The sequence below is a fragment of the Phalangium opilio genome, unplaced genomic scaffold (assembly GCF_054372755.1).
Source record: "Phalangium opilio isolate 3A_F unplaced genomic scaffold, DU_Popi_V2 ptg000002l_1, whole genome shotgun sequence".
NCBI lineage: Eukaryota > Metazoa > Arthropoda > Arachnida > Opiliones > Phalangiidae > Phalangium > Phalangium opilio.
In genome coordinates, this window is record NW_028324144.1 from 825,328 (window position 1) to 848,110 (window position 22,783).

General features: G+C 41.1%; 2 protein-coding genes across 2 annotated transcripts in view; one reads left to right on the top strand and one right to left on the bottom strand.

Annotated features, from left to right (window-relative positions):
* The window catches only part of LOC149718117 (uncharacterized), a 160,483-nt gene that overhangs the window by 108,780 nt on the left and 28,920 nt on the right, over window positions 1–22,783 (bottom strand). The window lies entirely within an intron of this gene.
* On the top strand, window positions 6,318–20,841 carry LOC149718122 (homeobox protein ceh-32-like). The gene is made up of 2 exons (XM_089867500.1): window positions 6,318–9,253; window positions 19,097–20,841. The coding sequence occupies exons 1-2, from the start codon at window positions 8,577–8,579 to the stop codon at window positions 19,569–19,571; spliced, it is 1,152 nt and encodes a 383-aa protein (XP_089723626.1). The 5' UTR covers window positions 6,318–8,576; the 3' UTR covers window positions 19,572–20,841.

Consider the following 22,783-nt stretch of genomic DNA (forward strand, 5'->3'; position numbering starts at 1 on the left):
TCTTCCAAATTGTTCCCCCACACGGAATCTTTCGACGCCATCCCAGTACATATCCCAAGAGAGAGAGAAAGAGAGAGGAAATAAAGAGTCGTAAATTAAGAAGGCTATAGCTGCACTTTGGTTCACCTGGAATCCTCAACATCGAGGTAAAGACAATTCATAAAGGTACTGGCTCTCCACGCGCTGCATTTTAAAAATGGCTGCTGGAAGGAGTCTTATTAAAGGGCCTCGGTTAACTGTACTTGTATTTTTGGGATAAAAGCGTATATATATACGGATGTGATGGAGTACGCGTCAAAGCTCGCCGCACCAGGGATAAGATGGAGAATGACACGCATACAGCCGCAGCGCCCCCAACAAGCGTACTTCCCAACAAAATAAAAATGAATTCTCTCCAACCTCGAAAAGTTCAATATCCTACATACCAATATTAATTTTTACCTAAAATACATATATTTATTTATAGTTAGAAAACATAAGAATAAGTATATAAGAACATCTTTGTATATAGTGTGAAAAATTCGGTGTGAAATTTAGCTCAGTGTCTTTTGACAAATATTTCAAAAGAATTAAGGTTAATGTCCCTTCGTCATATCGAGTATCGTCGCGCGTCGTCGCTAATTGACTTTTATTATTAATGAGGGTTCTGGGGATAAAGAGCGACATTTCATTCAGGATGCGGCGGGAAACGATGAAGAAAAAGCGCGAATCTAAATGGACTGCACGCAACTAAGTCTATTTCGAGTCAAGTGTCGGATAAGCTTCTTTCGAGGATCATTAATATTAAGAAAAGCGCGCCAAAATATCCGTGGAACGAAGCAAAGCAAGCACCGCAGCACCACCGACTATATAGACTATTACACCGAGAGAAAGTTATCTTTAGCTCTTCCGTGTCGTTTCCTAAGACTCCTACGCTCCAAAAAAATAACAAGAGTGTATCGTGAAACGAAAACGGCCATACAGCTCTAGAAACACTTAAATTTCACGCACCCTAGACATACCCTCCTTCGTCGTAACTTCGCAATATTATTAGTAATTTGAGTAAGTTACGAAATTGGTGGTGGTGGCGATTTTCCAGTAGTAACATAACATATCAAGCTGGGTATCAATTTTCGGTGATAATAATATTTTATAATAAATTGGCGTGGATATGTCCCAAACTAATACAGTCATCGTCTTGAAACTTCATCCTCCTTCATTCTTTACTATAACATATGATCCATACAGGGCTGCGACACAACACCATAACACACCATGCACTCAAGATCAAGAGGATTTCGTTACCAACAACCCCTAACTGCAGAAATCTATATCCTCATCGGCGTTGCCATCACCAGAGAGAATACAAAGAAAGAAGATCATGTTTTTTAACCAGAACTTAGAGCTCTTATTTCTCCGTCGAGTTGTAACGAATATTATTTGAATTTCTCTCTTGGTTCAACTTGGCTTGGCAATTTCGTTTTTCCACTGACTTAAATACAAAACGCCAACTAGAATCGGATTTATTTCCTGCACCACGTTTGTATAAAAAGAGAAATACAAGCGGCAAGAAACTAATATATAATATACATGACGAGCCAACCCTAACCCGAGTAAGTACTGTCAAAAAATGGCCCCCCGAGAAACAAGTAGTGGCCAGAGAGAGAGAGAGAGAGACACTACCATTGACTGCGTGACTATCCTATTCCCAAGATACGTTCCTAGTTTTTAGACGGACTATAAGAGGGAAGTCGCTAGCAACCCACACTCCATGGAAAGAAGAAAAATAAGAGAGAAAGAGAGGAGGGAGGATATTTGACAAAAGTCAAAAGTGTAAAGAAACTCAATTACGTTCTATTGTGTCTTTGGACGGGCATGAATGACTTCCAAGAGTAATGCCTGTTAGCCAAGTCTTCTCTTCACCCCAACCCTCCATATCTAAAAACATACATAAGGGAGTGAGTACAGACTACAGAGGTCCAGCTCAACAATTTTGCGGTCCAAACTTAAATGGAAAAAAAATCTCGTCTGTGTGAGAGAGAGAGAAGTTACAGTGACGTATAGTATCGTAGCAAAAATCCCGCCCCCTGCATTCTCATTCTCACTCCCAAGTACTCTCTTTTTCCCGGGATAAAAAAGTTGTCGGTTGTCGCCATTGTCAATTCAAGATTCTCTCTCTCTCTGGAAAGTGGGTTTAGCTTTTTTTCATCCAAGCATGCATGGACGGCGTCAATAGATTTGTCAAAGAGGAGAATATCCATCGAGGGGAAGCCTACTATCCACCATATCCCTCAATTGATAATAGACGAAATTCATCCTCTTTGGGTTAAGTGTCCGATTCAAACAGGGGTTGGTTCCGTTCTCCCCACTACACTCGTTTTCGCATCAGTACGCGTGTTACTCTTTCAAAATAACATTTGATCAATTGACACGGCGGCGGAACTCGGGAATTAAAAGGTGGTGGTTTGTGATGGTGTGTCCCAGCCTCCCCAAAAACGATAGTAAATACATAAGCCATCATCTGCCCCCACCCCCACCTCACCCCTAAGACCCCAGTTGGCCCCCTTTTTTAACACAAGGACGCCAATAACAAGATAACCAAGTCTGCAATATAGTTTACATAAAAAATGGGAAGCTTACATACAGGGGTACGAGATGTCATGTATTTTCTATGCGCGCCTGTAAAAGTGGCTCACCATCTGAACGCCAGTGTTATCGTGAAAGATAGCTAATTTAATTTAAAAAAAATGGATAGGCATAATTGTAGGTGGTACATCATCAATTCAAAACATAATATACTAAGTAGTATTACTAGTAATATAAATTTGAGGATAGAACTAAAAAATGGCGCTTTTATGGAAATTGAATAGTAAGTCTGTCTACAAGGAATAGCCTTTCCATTTATAGGAAAAAAATGAAGAATAGGGTTGAAGTTACGTTACACTCTTTGATACCGCTGCTGGTACCACATACACACACATACAAAAAAAAGGAGAAGAAAGGGGGCGCCTTGATTCAATAAACCAACTTATAAGTTCTTCTAACTCGCACTCCCCTCAAAAGCGTATAAAAGTGTAGGAAATTTTGTCGATCTTGTACTACACATACAGACCATGCGTGTACAATGTACTTTCTTCATAAACCCTACCCGTATATATAGCCAAAAATGTACGGAGCTAGCTGGCTACTTATGCTTATAAAAGAGCTGCGTTTTCCAGTGCACGCTGGAGCTATATAGGGGCCAAGTATTATATATCTCAATATATATAGGGATATACTGGGGAGCGAAAGAAAGGCAGCATTCAACGCTTGTTTATAAGATTTCTGTATAACGTTCAATTTTGTAGGCAGCCTACGGGGATACGTATACACCCGTACCCAAGCTGAACTGTTCCCCTTTCGAACAAATGGATGCCTATACACTTCGAACTCGATGTACTCTCAAATTGAAAGAAACAACTCCGGGATAGCGAAAAGGGGCGATATATTTCACCGAATGAATGAATGAATGAAACATTCCTATAGAGGTGATTCAATCTAACCACGAATATTGACAAGGCACGCTTTGTAAACTTCATGGATCCCTAAACTGAAATCAAACCCAACATTCGTCTTCCATAAGTTCATAAGAGATGTTCCATATTAAAGTTTGTCACTGATTACAAACTGGAGCTTGTAATTTTGAAGTGAATGAGGTAGGTCATAGATTCAGGGTAAAGCGACGCCTGGTGAGGCGCTGCTGTCAAAGGCTTAGCAATGCAGGCTAAATAGAACCTAGATGGAAGTCCCGCAAAATTAACCACCGAGTGTAGTACTTCAATTCTCGCTTCCGTCGTTCTCGAACTGGTTATCTCGAGCTGTAAGTCTCTCAGTAGCATTACGAAGAATAGGAAGCGTGATACTTCTGGAACATGTCACTTATAAACCTATGGTAGTCGTATCGCGGACCCTGAACCTTACATGGCTAAGAAAGTTCTACTTCAGTTTATTTCTTGGGACTAATTGAAGGATATTCTGGAGAGGATGCGAATTAATTCTCGAGTGCAAAGTACTTCCCGTGCCATTGGGAGAGATTGCAGACGCGGAACTATTTCGCTTTTGCTCTTTTTCTTCCTATAAATAAATAAAAGTCGTATATTCGAAAGGAATATTTATTCTTCGAGGTCCGGACGCGGAAAGGAGTGAGCCAGCCGCAATTACCCAGCATTCTCTCTCTATCATCTTCTACCAGCTCCGTGTGGCACTCTTGAAAAGATATACTTTATAGAATTGAGAGTATTTATCACTAGCAACGGAAGTGCCACGAAGTACCATCGCGAACATAAACGCCCCCTCAAAATTCCGCCGCATCCATCCAGCCGCCGCCACAGTGCAACTATAGGGGTCAACTAAAATAATAAACGCCGTGATAAACGGTTATGCTCGGAAAGTCAACTTAATTTCCACGGTTTCGAATTACGCGCATTGTAAATTTTCGGGCTTTGGTTTCTCAACGCAAACCGATAAAGAAAGAAAGAAAGTAGATCAGAGTAATTATTCACAGAGTAAGGATAAACAACCCCGGGTATGAATTTTCATTAGAGATAGTTGGCGATGAAGACTTTCAACGCGATTTCCCAATGGTTGGTTGTCCAACGCTTTTTCCGTAGTGTACACGGAGGCGCTACATAGGCGAGAAGAGTATAAAGTAACAGATGCTAGCCGTTTAGATCCCGATCCGAGATAGTACCAAGCTCTCTCTTTCAACGTCCCATCAAACTATATGGCGGGATATACGCGACCCGACCTGAACCGAAAAAAAATCTGTTAAAATGGCGAAAGAGCTATAAGCGAAGGAGCGAGGCCACGATGTCGGCTTAACTCGGTTCCCTTTGACCGCGCGCCGTGTCGTGTCTAGGGTCACGAATCGACGGATTGACTAGGATTCCCAAAAACTTATCTCAAACTCTAATCTAATACCTCGGTTCGCCAATAGAGAGAGAACATCTCTGATGTGCACAAACTTCCATCGCGAAAAAAAAAATCAAAAAATCGCTTTGAATAAGTTTATATAGACGGGAAAGGCGGAGTGCGGCAAGGCTTTCTTCAAATAACAAAAAAATACGAGGGTATTCTTCTTAAAGGAGCCCAGATTTATTAAAACATCGTATCGGATGAGACGTAACACAGAACGTACATCGAAAGCCGTTGAAAAGCGGTCCACTTGACAAAAATTTGATGCCAGTATAAAGTTGTAAACAAAGGGAGAGAACAAGATGGCTTCTTTCTAATCTTGTACTCCTTAAAATTTAAGGGTGTTTTTCAACAGACTATACAAGGTTAAGTAAGGATGGGAGACCGATTTCAAGTCGAGTAACGAGCGAAGTTTAACGCGAAACTAATGTTATTTCAAGGGAGATCCAAGGAGAACGTAGTCAAATCTTAAGCTAAGCCCGAGAGAGAGTGAAGTAAAGAAGGCTAGCAGCTGGGTCCAGCCAAGATCGAGTTTCACTTCAGCATGCAAGAAGAAGCGTGGCGTTACCCAATACCACCCTCTCCTCGCCCAAACCCCGAGCTGAACAGTCACTCACGCAGTCTTATAACCCCATGCATGCAAACCATAGTTTTCCCAACACCCCATGCAGCTATACTTTAAACTTCTCGAGTCAACCTCAATATCGTTCGAGTAAACCTTTAGCTAGTGTTTCGTAATTTAATTTTTTTCCATCTTCAAGTTAGAGGCTTTATCATTAAAGAGAAAGAAAGAAATAGAGGGAGAGAGAGGGTTATAACTCGTCGGGGACATCGCGTCTGTCGTTGCGTATTCTTTGTGGCATAGCCATATAGTTGACGTATCAAAACAGCTGGCTCGGTAATTAGGGTTGGCGCGTAGCTATCCCAGATATCCCTTCCCCCGGCACATACAGTTTGTTAATATTTTTACGAGGAATTTGACGCGCTCCTCATTGCCCCCGCTCTCTCTCTCCTACAACTCTCCAACTCTCTCTCACTCACTCTCTTTAGTTTAGAAGGAAGGAAACGGCGTCGAAAAAATGTACAGCTCTTTCTCGTTCGCGTCAAGAACGACACGCAAGAACGTCTCCGAGAAGAAATTTCCGAGCTCCGTTGCTTTCCAGGGGGTTAAAGTTCAAACGCAGTAAATCGGTGCCTTAAAAAAAACCCAAGCACCGAAACTACATGCTTCAAAGAAGTCCATTCATCGAGGTAACCAATCGACATTGCTCCATCCAAGAAGTATGGATAGATTTACATTCAAAATCAAATAGTTCAATTCTGTTTTCGTATTAATTAAGAAGGATGTTTACTTCGAGGATACGAACTTCTCGGTAATACCTCCCCCGCTCCGTGGTGTTAGGAAAATAAGGAGGCTAGAAGTTGGAGTAGAGATTTCGAGCAAATTAGCTGGGCTATAACCGCGCATGCATGCGGGGAACTCGCGTATCTCGAACAACCCCCAAGATCGTAAATATCGTGGGCCCCAAATGGAAACTCGAGAAGAACCATACCATACCATATCCCAAACGGACAAGACTCCAGTCAATTCCTTTCCTCCTTCCTTCATTCCACGGTGGATGAGAGGACGGGGGGAATCGAGGAGAAGAAATCTAGCGAATAACTTGGACCTTTCTTCTAATAATTCCAAAGAAAGAATCTGTTTACTCTTAAGGTAATAAATTATTAAGAGAGAAAAAAATATTATCCAAGGTGAGAAAATACGTTTCGAGTGCGAAGCATTCCAAAAAGGTTCATCATTCATTCAGAGAGGTTGGATACTTGGACCAGGGATAAACTATTAGGATGAATGCATGGATGTACCGGGGCGCTCGCTCTATGTCACGCAGTCTGGCTCTGGATATGAAATTACAGCTGGTCGCTTCTATTCTATCGAGAAAGGGATCGTATCCAGAGAGAGAGAGAGGGCCTAAACTGCAAAGCGATAAATTTGTGGGAAACCCGAGGATCGGGCCCCGAACACGCCAGAAATTCTAGATGGCCACTTCCCCGGCCGGCTAGGGTAGACCCGCTCACTACGAGCAAGGGCACGCGTTCAAACCGCAACCAGGGACAGACGTTAGGGACAAGGGATAAGCGAAAAACCGTCCCTTTTCAACGCCACCAAAAATAATCGCTAAATACGCCTAACTGATCGCCCGCGCCATTCTATTGTAAATTTAGAACGTACGGTTTATCGTGTAAAACACGGAAAAAGAGAGAGAGAATAAAAGATTTTAGATAAGATTGCGTCGCGAGGTTAACGTTTAACAGTTCCCTCAAAAGCGTTTCAGAGCCAAGAATGACGTCATGTTCCTAAATCTAAATTTTAAATCGCAAATGGTGGTACCGCGGCAAAATAATCAAAGGTCAATTAGCGCGATGAGGCCAATTAATAAATATAATAGGGTAAATAAAGAATCTCGGATGGATTATAGTATATTATTCGTTCGGTGCACTCCGAGGGCAAGCTATAGGAGGACGTATTTATCGGTGCGCCTATCCCCACTCTTTAATAAGGGGTGGAATGATTTTTATACTCCGAAAGTATACAGTCTTGGAGGAAGGAGGAAGGGAGGGTGGAATAATTTCGTCCGAAATACGTAAGGAAGGAAGGCGGCTGGCAGCAGCGGAGATCTGGCGGCCTTCAATTGAAAGAGGAGGGCGGCGTTACTAGCTGGTTCGACGCGGTTACCATGACGACGCTTCCGCTCCGAGAGATGGGCTGCCACGCGAATCCGACCAATGGAGAAGCCCCGGTCGACTACGACTCGGCGATTCCAACGCCTCGAAAATCATTATGTCGCCGATGGAATCGGGCAACGCGTTAAAGAGCCCAAATTATATAGCACCGAGACCATAGTGGAGAAAGAGAGAGAGATACCAAGTGGTCCCCGGCAGTGCACCACCGTCAACCCGCCGACTTATTTTCGCTTATAGCATATAGCCAGCCCGCGGATATTCGGTCCACGACGACGCAACGATCGAGCTGGGATCGGAGGGAGAGAGTGTGTGTGTGAGAGAGAGAACAGCTAGGGGAGAAAACATTCCAATTCCCCTAAGAAAAACTACTTGGCGAAAGAAAATCGAGCGCGCTCGGCATGCGCCTGCTTGCCTGGCAAGAGTAGCGGCGGCGGCCTTCGTTCTAAGAAGTCTGCTAAGAAACTAGTCCAAGAATCGAAAGAGCTAGAGCGAAAACCCAACCGAACCAAAATCGAGAGACGAGGAGGGCCTAGGCTGAAAAACACATCAACCATGCTACCACCACATATTTTAAACCGTTACTTTTTCGCGTATTCGGCCTGTGCCGCAATTGCATTTTCAAATTGTAGGTAAATTCGCGCGGTCTTCTCGAGAAGTTCGGGTTGATTCGTTAGTCGGTAGTTGACGTAGTTAAATTAGCGCGGCTCAGGGTGGCGTTTGTCGGTAAGAGCCGCGTTGGGGTCGGCGTCCGCCTCGCGTGGTTCTAGGCGGACCCGGCAAGGAAAGTCGTGGTGGAAGTCTCGAGTTTTGTCAAGGGCGGCGCCGCCATTTCGGGAAATTACCTTCCAGTCGCGTCAATTTCGCGTCTACATCCGGATCAGTCCCATTTCTACCGTCGACAGATGATCGTGGGACATATGAGCGATACGCAACTATCGTCTTTGAACAGTTTGTTGCCGTCATCGGCGGCCGGCGCCTCTAGTTGCGCGGCACCCGGCGTGGTGGGTCCGGCGTCACCGGGAGCCATGTTACCGTCCTTCGGTTTCACCCAAGAACAAGTGGCTTGCGTCTGCGAAGTGCTTCAACAATCGGGCAACATCGAACGCCTGGGAAGGTTCCTTTGGTCCCTTCCCGCTTGCGAACACTTGCAAAAGAACGAAAGTGTCCTGAAAGCCAAAGCCATGGTGGCTTTCCACCGGGGAAACTTTAAAGAACTCTATCGCATATTAGAGTCGCACAATTTCTCGCCGGCCTCCCATCCCAAATTGCAGGCCTTGTGGTTAAAGGCCCATTACATCGAGGCCGAAAGGTTGCGCGGCAGGCCCTTGGGCGCCGTCGGCAAGTACCGCATCCGGCGGAAGTTCCCCTTACCCAGGACGATTTGGGACGGCGAAGAGACTAGTTATTGTTTCAAAGAAAAATCCAGGAACGTTCTCAGAGAATGGTACGCTCATAACCCCTACCCTTCGCCGCGCGAAAAAAGAGAACTGGCCGAAGCCACGGGACTGACCACCACGCAAGTCAGCAATTGGTTCAAAAACAGGAGACAACGCGACAGGGCAGCCGAAGCTAAAGACAGGTAAAAAAAAACAACCATATTAACCCTTCTTCATTCTGCACGTATACGCAAACTCTAGTAGACAAAGTTCGGAAAGAGTGATGGGTCAAAATTTTTGGTCAAGGTTAGAATTAGAAAAACAAGTGATTCGAAATTAGGGCTTCTCTTTGAAATGGCCGTGAAAAGTGAAATTGGTTGTCGCAAATATCAGAGGCTTGGCTCGCAGCTAGGCCTTGTTATTAAGTCATAAAAATCTTTTAGCCTCGGTAGTTTTGTTCGCGAGGGACGATGGGCCACCCAAGAAAAGTATTTTATAAATAGAAACATTTTGGGCACGGCAGCCCCACCCTTGGAAACATAAAGGTTACGATTCAAAAAAGGTTTAGGCTTAGATAAAATCAATCTCAATATTACACAACCCTGGGGGTCCTTGCACAGTCATAAAACAATTACTACGTCAGGCAGGCACTGGGTCCCCGAACGTTGAGTTGGTTGGGCGTTACGTTTCCTACAGGGGATCTCCGACCCGCGACCTATAGCTTGACATTTTACGAGAGTCCCTATGCCCCAATTATCCGGGCCAATTCGCGCCCATATAATAAAACGCTATACGGATCAGCTAGTTCTCTTCAAATTCTTTTGTCCCCTTTCGCTCTAGCGGGTCAAAGGTCAGGGGCTTCCTATTATATCGTAGATTTTTTTAGTAAAGCGGCAACTTTCAAATAAAAGGTACAGAATAACTCAGCGGGTGACCAAGGAGGCTTCATGGATTCTTTACGTAAACAATCACTTGAGAAAAGCTATTTTATGGTTTAACTAGTACCCTATTTTTTATTGTAAGGGGGTGTGGACCCTTTGCGTATCTTCAGGGTGACCTGCAGGAACTTTAATGTCCACGAATGGCCTCGGAATAATGATAGTTAGTTATAAGGCCATGGAAGTATAGAGGTATAATATGCGCTGGAAAGAGCGGAGCTAGCGAAAAAAAGCTTATCAGCTATTTTGACAGTTGAAGACAACCACGCGTTAATATTGCATTATGGCTAAGATCAGATATTTCAGAATACGCGTACACTATGCCAGTTCGTCCGGAGTTCCAAATCAACAACTTGTTAGTTAAAAGAAATTATTTCTGAAAACAAAATATTACATACAGACTGGCGTATGCGTGCATACATATACGGATTAAAAAATGAGATTAGATATTTGAAAAGGCGTTAGCAACCGAATCCCCAATTTAAAAGATGAAATGATTCAAAAAAGAAAACGAAATGCTTATTCATTTAAGGGTGTTAAAAGTGTTTTAAGGGGGCGTACGTTACTGGACCACTTCAAAAGACGCGACCGAGAAGGTCAAGGCCGTGGCATCTCTCATCAAATTTCAAATATACTAAATGTATTATCACACACCGGCATGCACGTAGCCATGGTTAAAACTAGAATCTTAACCAACCCTATTTCGCAGCACGTCGCACGTTCACCTTATTTAAAGCAATAGAGATATGTTAGGGGCAGTTGAGAAAAACGGGTACCCGAAGGTGCCAACAAAATCACCCACTTACCATGGTCTAAATAATACCGGATTGAGAATGATAGCGTACTGGCATGGCGTAGCGCATGGTGCTGATTAAAATCACTCACTATACCTCCCTCGCTTCTAAATCGTTATCCCAGCGCCTTTTGGGTTTCGCGAGTAACCTACACCGCTCTTTAATGGGAAAATGAGGTATCGCCCCTTTTAGCAACCCCCCCTTTCCCCCCGGAACTCCATCGTTTCTTTATAATGAGAATAAGGAGAGATAAGAATGGAGTTAATTCATACAGGGTACTATTTTTCATTCTTCCGTTGAGGGCCCATTATTATTTAGGAAATTAGATCTACTACATATATAGATAGTATGCGCCAGAGAGGCAGGGAAATTTCCTGAACCCCGTTTCTTAACTCGAGAGCTTCTCGGGTTTAGAAATAAATGAACTGAACTGAATCCAACAGATATTCAAGCTTTCAGTTTGAAATTGTTATAGATAGCAAATGACTGGCAACTCCGTTTCTTAACTCTAACTGCGCTTCAAAGTTGTTAGTAACTCGCGAGAGCTCCTCGGGTTTGGAAATAAATAAATGAACTGAACTGAACAGAACTTCAAGCTTGTCAGTCTGTTGTAAATATCGGTTGGATTGCGCTCGCAAATAACTGACAACACTCACTCGTCCGCGCACTATCTAATCTATTATTAGGAAAATGAAATTTATTCATAAATATCATCTTCTTGGTTAGTATTCCATTATGGGATGCATGAAAACCACGATTATTTTTTAAATTTATTTAACAAAATGAATATAAGTATTTAAGCAAGGCAGGGCAGGGTAGGGTAGGGCAAGATATTGCCCGAGCTCAAGAATAAGGGCGGTTTCGGCCCTTATGTGTATATATATATATATATATATACAGAGTGAGAGATAGAAGCATTGGGAGTATGCACCCCTGAAAGTTGTTGTAATTTAAACCCTATCTATTACGGGTTCTGGTAATCGAATACTTGAGAGCGGGCGCGCGACCAGATATCGAGATAGCTAGCTCCGCAGCTAGCCGCCTAACAATAAACCACCGCGTTCGACCCACAAATCCCCTATAGCTTTCACTGAATTTAAATTTATTCCTTGCTAGCTTTTTAATTTGGGATATCCCTTAATTCGAAACGGTATATACCAAACGCCGCCAAGTATTAATTGTTGACCTTGGGGTCAAATAAAAATCAGGAAGGAGGTACTTCGATGCCATGGAATGAACTTGGGCGGTCTTTAGTTATAGAAAAGGGGGGGGGGGCGAATTAAGCCTCATAGGTCAAGGAAAGGAAAGGGGGGGGTAAGGGTATAGGTGCGTGGGAAAGGTCAAATACACTCAATCGTGTAAATTAAGACCCTAGGGTATGGCGACCGCGTGAGTTTGGATTTTAATCCCTCTAAATTCTGATCACGGAAAGTAACATACATACAAACATACTTGGGAATGAAACAGTCTAGCAAAACATTAAACGGTTTTAACCAAATGATTAATTTTGCGTTATCTTAACAGGATACGAGTAATTCCTACAGCCAATCCCCTCCTCCCCATGTTTCTACATAATGATTAAATAATCCGTTATATAGTCGGGTTTTAAATAAATTACTGTATTTTCATACGACTATTCAATTCAATTGGCCGAGCTAGCATTTTTTTAATAGATCCTAAAGAGTCGACGCAAGTTAGAAGTTAAAATCGCGTGACGATGTAATTGAATTTCGGGGTTCCTTTTTTATTTGAGAATTCATTATTTCGACGCAGTCTGGATGGATTTCCGTTGGCCATGCCTGCCTCAACCTCCCTAAAATATGCTCCAACGACAAATGGCAATTGCAGAAAGAAAACGCGACGTACCCGCGCTAACTTTCCATTGCAACGATTTCATAAACTCCTAAATCTATCAAATTACCGAACGTTTTTGAAGTAACGATTTCTGGGTAATTAAATTGAATACTGGTGGTGTTGGATTGTATTTGAGGGTGATTGGTGGTTGCGTGCCCTTGGGAGAAACCCGTACGACCTCGTGCGTAAAGAGCTAGCTTTAGATCGAGTAGAGCCGAGCTGACTTTGCTTTGAAAAATTAACGCTATAGAAATGAGAAGAAAATAACAAGTATTTTGGCACTGAAAATATCGCAGTTAGACACGACGAATCTAGTGCCAAACTAGTTTCCAGAAACTTTAAACTGTAAGACGACAAAATCGGAGATGGAATTGCCAAGGTGACTGACGCCTTTACGACACTCGAAGCTCGTAATGTCAAGTAAATCGTAACGCGTAACATCAGTCGGAGCACGCTGCAACGTTTCTTGTTGACGTTACTTTCGGTTATTTACGTCTATAGCTCAAAATTCGGAAACTAAATGGGCTCGACTTTAAATCATCGCTCTCTATTTTGGATCCAGCCATAAAACAATATTAATAAATACTAAAGGGGAATAAGGCCGCAGCTGCGAATCTCGCCTAAAAACAGTAAAAAGGGCGCTAAAACGGTTTTCGAGCTGGCTGGCAATAGAGTAGTACAGCATTTCCGGATTTTTCGGGATAGGTCGTTCGCTAAAAGCGATAGCTATTTTCCCCGAGTATAATATATATTTCTCGGTATATAAGATGACGTTTGTTGCAGGTATACACCACGCATCCTATAGCCTAGAAGAGGGCGAGAGGCTCCCCCAAAAAACAGGGGGCTATTTTTAACCTCGCCTTCCCTCGAGCAGCATTCGCGTTCTGGGTCAAACTTTAGTAGGGATATACTAGCTCTCTCTCTAGTTCTAGAGCTGCTCTAACTGATGCGGGATGCTTAGGATGATACATACATCTCGCGGAGAAAAGATGGAGATCGAGATGCGGAGACGGGAGAAGGGAGAAATAGAAAAAAAGTGTTGGAAAGTGAGCTGGCAAGAAAAAATAATACTCAAGTCCTCTCCCTTCTTTTAAACTAGGGGATTTTAAACTCGGTATACAACATACACCTTTGACGAATTAGAAAGAAAAGAGATTAAATTTGGGCGCGACGCGGTGTTTACGTTTTGATATACGGCCGACGACGAAGGAAATCCCTCAAAAAACACACGCCGCGCGACTCTAGCGAAGAAAGAAATAAAGAAATAGAACTATTAATACCGCACCATCAGACTGCATGCGAGCGAATATATACTAAAAAGAACCTAGAAAGAAAAGACAGGCCCGGAAATCTCGTTACTAAGTACTCAACGCGACATATCAAACACTCACTCCGAGCTCACTCGACGACTTTCATTTACACTATTCAGAATTAAGACACATTAAAAATAAAAAGATTCTCAGTATTTTTTACGTTGAAAAATAGCAGCCATATTGCTTTTTATCCGACATAATGCCAATTTTAATTCAAGCTCATCTGCGGAGTGAGATTTTACAAGATAAGAAAGGGGTTGCCTGGTTATCTCCGTATATGCTGTAGGTGTTAAATTAGCCCTAAAACTACGAAATTCCCTAAAACAGGGTTCGGACTAAATTTTTATATTGAAAATCACTCCCTGACTTTTCCAGCTTATCCCTGACCAAATTTTGTCAATACCCCTCTGACCATTTTAAGTACGTGTTTACCAGAGTCCACTTCATGATCACACCTGGCCCGCATATTTATTTGATATACCAAACCAAATCCCTGACCTATCCCCGACTTTTTAGGAAAAGGTTTTAAATCCCTGACCTATCCCAGACTTTTTAGGAAAAGGTTCTAAATCCCTGACTTATCCCAGACTTTTTAGGAAAAGGTTCTAAATCCCTGACTTATCCCAGACTTTTTAGGAAAAGGTTCTAAATCCCTGACTTATCCCAGACTTTTTAGGAAAAGGTTCTAAATCCCTGACTTATCCCTGACCTTTTAGGAAAAGGTTTTGAATCCCTGACAAATCCCTGACTTTTTAGGAAAAGGTTTTGAATCCCTGACTTATCCCCTTATTTTCCATATCCCTGACTTATCCAGGCTCCCTACGAACCCTGTAAAAGCAAAATGGGCCAGACTATTAAATAATTTTGGGAATGGATGAGCCAATCAATTCAATATTTCTCCCGATATATTTTCTTAAATAACGGATAATAAAATTCAGTATTTACAATAAGCAATTCGGCGTACTCTTAACAATAAGCGGCTGGCTTTCGTGACCCCAATTTTCCAAATAAAAAAAATGAATGGCTAGTTTCGCACCGGAATTTACCCGTTCATGCACCGCACAACAAACATTAGCGTGCAGCCAAAAAAAGAGAAAGTATAGAAAATAGTTTGAACGGCGATCGTGATCGATTATCGTCGAGTAATCGGAGTCAATAATCGAAATTAACGAGGCTAGAAAACACTCTTTTCAATATACTGAAAGTAATTTCCCAGTAGGAAGCCAACCGTACTCAAATTATTCAAATCATTTCAAAATAAACTAATAGGAAGTTTTATTCGATATCGATTTGACTATTTATATCGCGAATATTACTTTTAACTTCTAACATAAGCTTATAAGATATGTTCCATAAGTATGCAAGAGACTTACAGCTCGAGCTAGTTCGAGAACGACGGAAGCCAGAATTGAAGTCCTACACTCGGTGGTTAATTTTGCAGGACTTCCATCTTCCCCTATTTAGTCTGTCCGTACTAAGCCTTTGACAGCAGCGCCTCACCAGGCGTATGTCGCTTTACCCAGAATCTATGACCTACCTCACTCACTTCATAACAAGTTCCAGTTTCTAAGTTACCAGTGACAAACTTATGGAAGGAACATATCTTATGAACTTATGCTTTTGTACATTTCCAAGTATAAAACTGAAATTTTATAAGAATGATGTTTCTAAATCTCGTAATACGTTCGTAAGAGTTGGGAGGTTTTTTTTTTATTGAAAGGCCTATAACAGCCGCGTCAAGCTGTTTCCTTACATTCAACCGAAATAAAAACATAGGCAAAAGGAGGCCCTAGATTTTGTTCCGCTGTTTTCTTTAAGAAACTACAATCTGTCAAACAACTCGTAGAGAGAGAGAGAGACAGAGGGAAAAAAATCATTTATATTCTTGGGGGAAAATATTATTCATTTTAATATAAAAATATTCAAATTACGAAGATGAAGAAGTTCAATTTTGAATTATTACGAAAAAAAAACCTTCCCAAATTTAAAATTCAGAATTATTTACGATAAAGTTAAAAAAACCTAAATCGAAATATTACAAAGTGTATTTTAAAGTGAAGGTAAAATAGACGACACTATTGTTAAATAACAAATAATTTCACTCTCCCTAGGCTTAAATGAGAATTTCTAAAATAAATGAGGTTAGAAGATCCATTATAAGACGAAGGATGAATACGATTTTACAAAAATAAAAATCCAGCGTATCTCGATATTCGATATAAAAGTAAAATGGATCCTAGTTCTCAATTTGTATTTTAATGGAAAGTGCTCCAAATCTCACTCACTCTTTTGGCAACAATACTCTATGGAGCATTCAAACACTATTATTTTCTAGGGGAATATCTAACTATATGGTGCGTGAGTGGTATTGTGGAAGAAAAGGAAAGAGGTGGGATGGGTATGGAAGGGGGGTTTGCTCTAGAAATCGTACATCAAGCGGCCATTCAAGAAAAGACCCATTCATTCTCTCATACCAAATAAGAAAGACCTTAGGACGTAAAACCCTCACGCTGTTTGGAGATTAAACTGTACACCATTAGACCATTTCAATTATTAAAGATGGAAGCTTCAACGTCAGGTTTCGATGTTTAGTAATTGTCAAACGCAAAAATTCAATGGGTTAGATTTAATTCCGTAAAATTTATAGGAAATGGTATATATTCAATTTATACTGATGAGATATGACGTGTCTCTCTGGAGTGGACGCGGACACAGACAGTCGCGTGTTGGACAGAATAAAAATGGATAAATGAACCAAAGTCACGCGCCAATGTAGTTCCAAACGTCGAAGGGAAATTTGAAATTTCAGGGTACAACCAAACGATAAAAGGGAAATTTCGGGGTACAAAAAAACGTTGAAGGGAAATTTCAGGGTAGAACAAAACGTAGAAAGGAAATTTCAGGGTAGAAGAAAACGTTGAAGGCGAAATTTCAGGGTAGAACAAAACGTTGAAGGCGAAATTTCAGGGTAGAACAAAACGTTGAAGGCGAAATTTCAGGGCAGAACAAAACGTTGAAGGCGAAATTTCAGGGTAGAACAAAACGTTGAAGGCGAAATTTCAGGGTAGAACAAAACGTTGAAGGCGAAATTTCAGGGTAGAACAAAACGTTGAAGGCGAAATTTCAGGGTAGAACAAAACGAAGAAGGGAAATTTCAGGGTAGAACAAAACGTTGAAGGCGAAATTTCTGAGTACAACCAACACGTTGAAGGGAAATTTCAGGATACAACGTTCGAAAGAGGACACAATGTATATTGCAATAGCTTATCCAATTATAGTACTAAACCTAAACTTAAGTCTTCTAAGTGAAGCTAGGGCCAATTCCAATATTCAGTTCCAAGCATAGCCCCAAAAAGTCTTAACTTATAATCGTTCGTATGTTGTTTAACGTTGTACACTGATACAAACGTAATTCCAATTTAAAATATTCATTTTAGGAAAGATTTCACCCTGGCGTTTTCCTTTAACGAAGCGACATCATGCACTCTATAGAAAACCTAATCCTTGAGTTACGTTAAGGCTAAACGCGTTAAATATTAACGAAAGGTCACCGCGGCTCGCGTCGGCCTCTCTCTCTCTTTCGTTAATGTTACGATGTTGGAACACGCTAAACCTAAATATTGTCTGGTAAACAATAGTTTTAAATCATCGTGTTAAAGGATTTATTTATAGGAATTGTTTTATACGAGATATTGCATGGGTGGTCGTCGTTACGCCTTTTATTTACGGCCAGGCAAAATAGAAAATATTAATAAAATAATTCTCCATCGCGTCTTCTAGGATATAAAATTTATCCCATCTTCGCCGATATTGAATTAAAATCAAAATTTATTTCGTTTCGCTATCAGCCCGTCTCACGAGAGAAATTCACGAATACTATACGTAATATCATAAGTTTATAAGTTATGTTCCTTCCATAAGTATGACGTTAACTACCTATACAAGCTCGTAGTGCTACGGAGAGACTTTCAGCTCGAGATAACTAGTTCGAGAACGACGGAAGCGAGTCAATTGAAGTCCTACACTCGGTGGTTAATTTTGCAGGACCAATTTCCATCTAGGTCCTATTTAGTCCGCATTACTAAGCCTTTGTGATACATCAGCGCCTTACTAGGCGTATGTCGCTTTACCCAGAATCTATGACCTCACTCACTCACTCACTTCATGACAAGCTCCAGTTTGCAACCAGAATTTACAAACTTATGGAAGGAACATATCTCAATATAAACTTATGGACAATATTCTTTTAAATTCCTCAGCTCGGTGTAAGGAAACAAGTTTTCAAAATTCAAAGTAAATTAAACAACAAGTTCTCATAATTTCGGGTTTAAGATTTCCGTGGCAACGCATGAGGCGGAACTACGCTAATTAATTGCTGATTATCATCCAAATGGAACGCGTTATTCAATTTAAAATCTGGCTCGCGCCATCCTGATCGTTCCGCTAGCGAAAATGGTTCAGCCTGCACGTGTATGCGCTAACACATTAAAATTATTCAAAATCTAGCTTTACTTTATAATAAAGAAAGGGGTAGGTATGCATTAAACCTGCATACGCTATAGTCTTTGCTGCTATAGAACGCGTGATGTGATGCTCGAGCGTTCTTTTGAAATTCGGAGCTGTATGAGTAAAAAGGGGTTGAAAAAGCGCGTCTAATTCGGTATATACGATCATGCGAACTCATTACAGATAAGAATCCACAGTACAGCTCATTTGGTTCTATAAAGAAAGCGAAGCCCAGACTCTGGAAATTTAAATATATACCTCGGAAACAATGATAATGTACATACGGCTATACATACTTCATTATTTATTCGAATGCAAGTGTAAGTCAAAGATCCTCGGAGAAGTGTATATATATACACGCGGGATTAAGACACGAGTTTGTCGTAGACAAATTAACGACCGTCTAAATTAGACTTGAGGAGCTTACGTAGGCAAAATAATTTGGCCCATAGCTCTACCTCACTCGCTCTTAAGCAAAAATCTTCTTAAAATTCTAAATGCAGATTCACATTAAACCCGAGAGACAAAAGTTTAAGAAGAGAACTCGCGGTTTGCTTTTTCTCTCGAATTCTTAATTCTGGCTACGTATAGTGTACGGTGCTGAATAACTAATGGATAAATGGTGTTATTTTTGGTTTCAGGGACGGCAGTGACAAATCAAAGGGCAGTTGTAGTCCATCTTCCAATAAGGGCGACTCGGAAAAGAGTGACCGGAAGTCGTCCTCGTCTCTGGGCGAAATGCCATCGAGCCACAGTCTGGGACAAAGTCAATCGCAAAGCGGCGGTCCGTCGCAATCGCAACTACACCACCACAACCATCACCAATCCGAAGCCTTGGCCTCCTCGGCGGCGGCCATCTCGCAAATGTTCCCCGACCACTTGAAGCCCGAATCGGCATCCATCAACGGACATTTGCTTCAGTCTCAACATCACCATCACGCCGGCAACCTGGTCTCGGCCGGACCTTCTTCGGTCGGCGGTTTAAGGTTGAATCTGCATCACTTGCAGGACATGGCCAACGCCTCGCACCTCCTGGGTCACGGACCACCCCCGCCTAGCCAATTATCGGACATTCACGGGCTAGGACTGGGCGCCACCGACTACCACGCTTTATGACAGCTATCGTTGGGGTCCCAAGCTAACGTCGCCGGCACCGTGGACTCCCATCACGCGCAGTCGACGCACCAGGACCCCAAACTCAACCCCAGAATGCACTGCGGCTATCGCGGTGAGCAGAATCTTCCTAATTTATACGCTTAAAACTTTTAACACTTAAAAAATTAGAGAACAAACTCGCGTACGTGGTCGCGAATGCGATAATTCAGCCCCTTGAATAAAATTCGAAGAAAAAAACCCCAGTTACGTCATCGTGTGTGTCTATAATACGTGTTAATATAAAAAATCGCTCCGTTCTGACGTCACGGCGAAAAGTGTTCCACATAATTGTAAATTATATTTCGAAGAGACCCCTCCACCCCCAACTCACACTAAAACTCCATTTTCTCGAACTTGTAGACAATTAATTAAATGGAGGAATAACATTACGGCTTTTTCAATAATTATTTATTAAGAATCCCACCCCCTTTCGCCCCCCACCTCCTCAAACCCCACAATTAATATTTTTTGTTTCAATTGTGATAAAAATAAAAAGAAGAAATGGGGTCGCGACCTGAAGTACTTAGCAATACATATTCGTTCATCTCGAGTCGCGAGGATGAATTGAAAAATCAAAAGAAATGGTTGAAAAAATATTTAATAATATGGGTTAAAAAAACACCATAATTACGATGTATTTTTCAAGAACAACCAGAAATACTTCACGGAGCGTTAATTACGATTAAAAGAATTAAACGCGACCCCTTAATTATTGACCAATTAAATGGGTGATGTAAATACGGTAATTAAAAAAAATTAAAAAGTACCACAATAATTAAGTAAAGAAAAAAATAAATAAAAAACAACGCACCATTGTGATAAAATAAAGCGAGTTTTTTTTCTTCTACGCCCTCTTAATTAGGGTTTAAATTAAATTAAATTAATTACTTAACCTTACACCCGTAACTATCTAGAAAGAAAAAGGGGTGCTGGGCCAAAAACAATTTGATTTGTATAAAATTTTGACAAGATTATTAAGAAAAGAAAAAAACAAAATGGCTTCTCTCCCCCTTATCCGAAAAATTCAAACGAAACAAACAAATTCCATAAAATAAATAAATAAGTAAATAAATAAAATTATTTCATGGCGAATTTATATATATTTAAAAAAAAAATAAACAAACTGAATTATATTCGAGATTCGATGTCATCTCTCTATAAAAACTATCTGGGTCCATAATATAATAATGTTGAAAATTAAAAGACGGTACAAAATTTGTACAAGCAAAAATTGACTCCAAATTCACTGGTGAATGATAAATTAAGACGCCATCTTTTTTTAGGTTTTAGGGGGTCCTTTGATTCGCTAAAAGAAGATACTCCTTCCCCATCATAATCGCAATTTACTTTTTTTCTTTCCCCCCCCGTGGTTACGAAAACGGTTATCCATTCCATTTCTAGGGGTATAACCCCCACGGGACGACTGAGAGAGAATATTACCTATAGAACATTCTCTACCCGCTCTCATTACCGCCAACGCCCTTTCCCCCTTGGAAATAATAGCCCCCTGAAGAGGGGGGATAGCCCCACAAACCCCCACCCCACCCCTATTATAATGTGGCATGCAGCTTCATCCTCTCACTCTCTCTCTAGCTCCATTATCAAATTTAATACGGGATATGTCGGCGCGCGCTAGTACTTAATTCCTGGAGAGCGAGCGAGCTCGGGGTATTATAGATCAGATTTAGAGGCGCAATTTTTTTAAGGGGGCTAAACCCGGGGTGATACCACCACCACCAACGCTGGCACAATGAACGGGTCATTTATTATCGGCCTGATGGTCTCTTTCCGCCCACCTTATTCCGCGGTATAATGAATACCAAGAGCTATTCGCGATATTCGACAGTTTAAGCTCGTCTCGTATCATAGTCAAAACGTGAGAAGATTTATAAAGTTTGTTATTAAAACACGTTTATAATATATGGTACAAAATTTTGGTTAAATATTAGAAGAAAATTATACATGGACCGCCATTCTTTAAAGGGTATTGAGGGTTCGCGGACCAGATTTTGAGGACAACTCAACCACTAAATCACTTCTAACTAACCTTTCCGGGCTTTCCCTCAATTTTATCGATATCAACAATAAGAAAAATTAACAAATTGTGACCAAATTCCGAAATATTAAAAAATTAAATAAATAGGTACGACTATCATTCAAATAAATAAATCCAATTAAAACAAAGCGGTGGCGGCGGCGGCGGTTTCGAGGGAGTCAGGTACCGAAATAATTAGGAAACGGCATCGATGACAAGTATAACCTCGATCTTTCAATCAAAAAATAAAATAAATAATATTTGCCGATTATTTTCCCTAATGATTAATTCCCCTTGACGGAGAGATTTTTGACATTTAGCCCATATAGCGAGCGTATTCCCCCAAATTTATTACCGCAAGCTGCTGCTTGTATTTTTTTATTATTATTTTGTTTCGATGAAATTGCGCCAATTAAAAAAAATAAATCAAAACGCCAGCGCGGTAGGCCTACATATCGATAATATATCACGCGTTATTCCAAAGAAATAAAAAAATAAAATATTGATAAAATTGAAAATCGTGGAAATTAAGAGAAAAGATGAGCGAGAGAGAGAGAGAGAGAGAGAAAATTTTCTTATCACGAAAAGGCAGTTTTGAAAGACGCTAACACCGAGGGGATGGATAGTGATACCTTAAATGATGACGCGTAACAAACAATCTAGCCGATTTTATAAATTATTATTACTAGAAAGTGACCAGCCCCTCGGTGAGGCCTCGATATATTTATGTATAAAGAGTTTGGGAAACGATTCCTAAAGAATCTGTAGGATCAAGGAGGGGAAAACCTCTACTTGTACGACCTACTCCAGCTAATGTAGTCAATGGCAGGGTATATGAAAATAGAGGCGGTCTCTTAACCCGGTACTCGTTACCACTTATACCACGCACAAACGGTGGAAAACCTTATTTGAAAAAGAAAGAGAGAATTTCTTGGCTTATTTTCATTACTCAACATAAACAAAAATGGCGGGCCGGCTTTTGGGAAGATTCAATCCCCGTTAAGAAAGATTCGAGCTCTATTAGAATTAGAAATAAGCGTCACGCGGATCTCTGCATGGCCCCGTAAAGTGTCAAAGGCACCCAGCACCTTAAATAAGCGTGGCAAAATAGACGATCACGATTTCTTCATATCTCCTC

What these genes read in the sequence shown, in the direction of transcription:
- LOC149718122 (XM_089867500.1), top strand. Translation starts at nt 8,577, where the DNA reads ATGATCGTGGGACATATGAGCGATACGCAACTATCGTCTTTGAACAGT. An exon ending in GCAGCCGAAGCTAAAGACAG is followed by an intron (nt 9,254 to 19,096) that starts GTAAAAAAAAAC and finishes TTTTGGTTTCAG; the next exon opens with GGACGGCAGTGACAAATCAA.